Genomic DNA, 3,164 nt, shown 5'->3' on the forward strand with positions numbered 1-3,164 from the left:
AGTCTGTCTATGCGCTGTTCGTGTACGGCTGGGTCTACCTCTGGCTCTGCGGGCTTGCGGCCACGCTGCTGGGAGGAGGCGGAGCGAGCCATGGGAGCGGGCGAGTTGGCCCAGGTGGATGGTGCAGAGTGGTGATCTTGATTGTCGGCCTGTGCAGCAGCGCGGAGGAGTTCCTCGTCGTGGGAGTCGTCGTCATCCTCGTGGTGGTCGTGGGTGCCGTTGGCTTGTTTTGAGTTGGAAGCGGTCATGTTGGAGCTGTGAGGGCCAAGGCTTTGCGGAAAGCGTGCGGTACGAAGTGCGGAAGTGAAAGTGCGGCAGTGCGGAAGTGAAAGAGGTTGAGTGCGGGTGCGGGTGGCGCGTGCGGGAGAAATGTGCCGAGTCAAAAGAGCGGGCTTCGACAGCACACACGGCGCTCTGTGCTCAGTGGCTTGTGAGCGAGCGAGTGGGGATGGTGTGGTGGCTTTCTTGGTGGATACGAGGCGACTCCACGAGCGCTTTGGGCGAGATGCTTGTGTAATTTCCCACTCTTCTCACTTTCTCCTCTGCCCCACAGCGGCGCCAAAATGAATTGTCTTCGAGATATGCATTCATTCCACCTTCCACCTTCCGAATCGGCCGCGCGCCTCGCTGCTTTACGCGTCAGGCGTCCCAACACAAAAAAGCTGACTTTGTTAGGTCGCAATATTATCCACATTCGACATTTTTATTCGACGAAACGCCGGCGAGACGCAGCCGCAGCAGCAGCCGCCATGAGTTTTTGGATTGGAATCGCCACAAAAAGCGGGCAGCTGTCAACGCGATGCTCGTTGGCTGTCAAGCGCCTACTCCATCCTCTTGGTGGCGGAGGGCGACGGGCGAGGCGCGAGGGCGGCGGCATCACCATGCGACGCCACCGCCCGCTCGCAGCTGCCAGCCTCCTCATCACGTCGCCTATCGTAGCCGCAAGCTGTCAGCTCGTTCATCCTTAAAATCCTCGGTTTCGCATGTAGTGTACGCCACTTTTTCGGGTGTCAATGCAGTGCATGCGAGTCTCGCTTTCTGCCATTGTTCTCGCTTGCCGCTGTTTTTGTTCCCGACCAGCGCAGCGAGGCGCTCCACGCTTGGACCCTCGAGTCGGCAGACATCGCGCTCGGGTCGTCGGTCGGCGTTTGACTCCGAACAATAGCACCACCCCACCCGCTAAAGTCGGAAGCGCGGTAGGCGCCCTTCATGCTCACACGCTCCCGCTGGCTCCCCTTTGTCTGGCTGCAGAAACGCTTCCCGAAACTTTTCCAGCCCAGCAGCAGCGCGCAAAAGGTCGCCTGATCCCTTGCCACCCGTAGCACTGAGACGTGGAATGCCAAGGTCTCATCGAATGCAACTTCGCTCGGTCCTGCTGTAGCACGGATGGAAGCGGCCGTAGCACAAGTGCCTCTAGATCCCAAGACTCGTATAAAGAGCCCCACCACCCTCGCACTTCTTGTCATCCCGCTTGTCATCCCTTCCTCTCCTCCAACACTCCTCACTTTCTTCTTGGGAGTTGAAGTCGCCACGATGGACGCCACAGCGCTGCTCGATCTTCCCGCGGTGGTGCCTTCACTGCTTCGGCCCATCACGGCCGCCTCCATGACCTTTCTGCATCGCAACCAGACCGAGGACCAGCTGCTCGTTGCCCTCGCGCACGCCATCTACCAACCGCTCCCCTCCAACCTGCGCATCTACGTGCTCGCCGCCGAATTCGTCGTGCTCTTCATCGTGCTCGTGTGCGCCGTGATGATGTTCGAGAAACGCAGCTTTGGCGGTCTGTGGATCTTTATCGCGCGGCCCACCAGCTTCGGCACGGTGTACGTCGCCAACGCCGTGTTTCTGCTCGTCGCTGCGGTGGTGGTGTACATGTTGGCATATCAGGGCATCGCTCTCACCGTCGCTGCGTTCATCATGGCGCAGCGAAGCACGCTCGAGTATTGGTGGGTGATTCCGCTGCCCTGGTACCCGCTCGTAGCGGGCGGCTGGACCAGCATCCACGGCTTCGTGCTCGGCGTTAGCCCCAAGTCGCCGTTCTCGTCGCATCAGTCCACCAAGGCAGGCTGGTGGTATCTGCCGGTTCCCAAACAAGCCTGGATCGTCAACTCGCTCCTCGTCGTCCCCCTGGCTGCGTTTTCAGTGACAACGCTCACGTTCGTCGGTTTGGGAGCTGCACAGTGTTTCCGCGCCAAACACCTTGCTCAGGACATCCTTCCTGCTGCACTGCACAGCCAGCTGAAAAAGGCGGCATTCGACCCCATTCACTTTGCGCACAGCAACGCTCTTGCATCCGACGACCTCATTTGGAAGGCGCGCACGGTGGCTGCGGCGTACTTCAACAGCTACCGCTATAGCTGCCTCAACCTCGCCGTCTTTGCCGGTTTCGCCGTACTCATCTTCATCCCTGTGCTGGTCTACGGCCTGCCTAACCTCGTCAGCCTCGTCGACAATGCCTGTCGTCGCTCCTCGACCCCGCTTCCCACGGGTTGCAAAACCTACTTTTCCAAAGTCTGGTTCTTGCTCACCAAGGGTAAGCCGGGATATGCATCCAACATGAACACGTGGAAGATGACCTTCCTGGCGCACATCTATGTGATTCTGCTCGCCATCTGCGTGCCCGCCTACGGTGCTTTGCCCATCTACTTTATCGCGGCCAGCTTTGGCAACGTGCACAAGGGGAATGTGATGCAGCAGATCAAGGCGCTCGAGTTCGCTGCCAGCATCTTGACCGTGCTGTCAGGCACCATCTTTGCCGCATTCTGCACCGCCGCCACCATCGACCCGCTCTTCAGGGCCGCGATTGGTCTGAGCATCACGAGGGCAAGAAGCGCCAGCACCGATGGGGAAATCAACATCACCGTCGTCCAGTACCAAACGAGGCAGAGAGCGAGCACTGCACAGTCGATCGTGGATAAGGATCTGGAGGCAACGTGCGCTAGCCCCCACTCTACCAACGGCTCGTTTCAAAGCTTGCAGGCCAAGTCGGACGCGTCGTTGGCTGCAAGCACCGCGGCATTGATCACGCCCGTCATCGAGGTGGATCTGCGCCATTCTCAACGCTAGCACAAGCCCAAAAATGACGTTTGAATGGCCTCTTTGCTGTATACCCTCACGCTCTCTTTACGTTGTATCTCCTCATGCTTCTCTTTACGATGTATCTT

The 3,164-nt window shown here is 59.0% G+C and overlaps 2 protein-coding genes across 2 annotated transcripts; one reads left to right on the forward strand and one right to left on the reverse strand.

Moving 5' to 3' along the window:
- Nucleotides 1-38: 38 nt before the first annotated feature.
- On the reverse strand, nucleotides 39-248 carry PAN0_141d6802 (uncharacterized protein; the record flags this gene model as incomplete). The annotated part of the gene is made up of 1 exon (XM_014797776.1): nucleotides 39-248. A coding segment is annotated over one exon (210 nt), but the record flags the coding sequence as incomplete, so codon positions are not given.
- Nucleotides 249-881: 633 nt separating this feature from the next.
- Nucleotides 882-3,066, forward strand: PAN0_141c6803 (uncharacterized protein; the record flags this gene model as incomplete). The annotated part of the gene is made up of 3 exons (XM_014797777.1): nucleotides 882-925; nucleotides 1,020-1,133; nucleotides 1,323-3,066. The coding sequence occupies 3 exons, from the start codon at nucleotides 882-884 to the stop codon at nucleotides 3,064-3,066; spliced, it is 1,902 nt and encodes a 633-aa protein (XP_014653263.1).
- Between the last annotated feature and the right edge of the window lie 98 nt (nucleotides 3,067-3,164).

Source organism: Moesziomyces antarcticus (assembly GCF_000747765.1).
Source record: "Moesziomyces antarcticus DNA, scaffold: scaffold_v10141, strain JCM 10317, whole genome shotgun sequence".
Taxonomy (NCBI): Eukaryota; Fungi; Basidiomycota; class Ustilaginomycetes; order Ustilaginales; family Ustilaginaceae; genus Moesziomyces; species Moesziomyces antarcticus.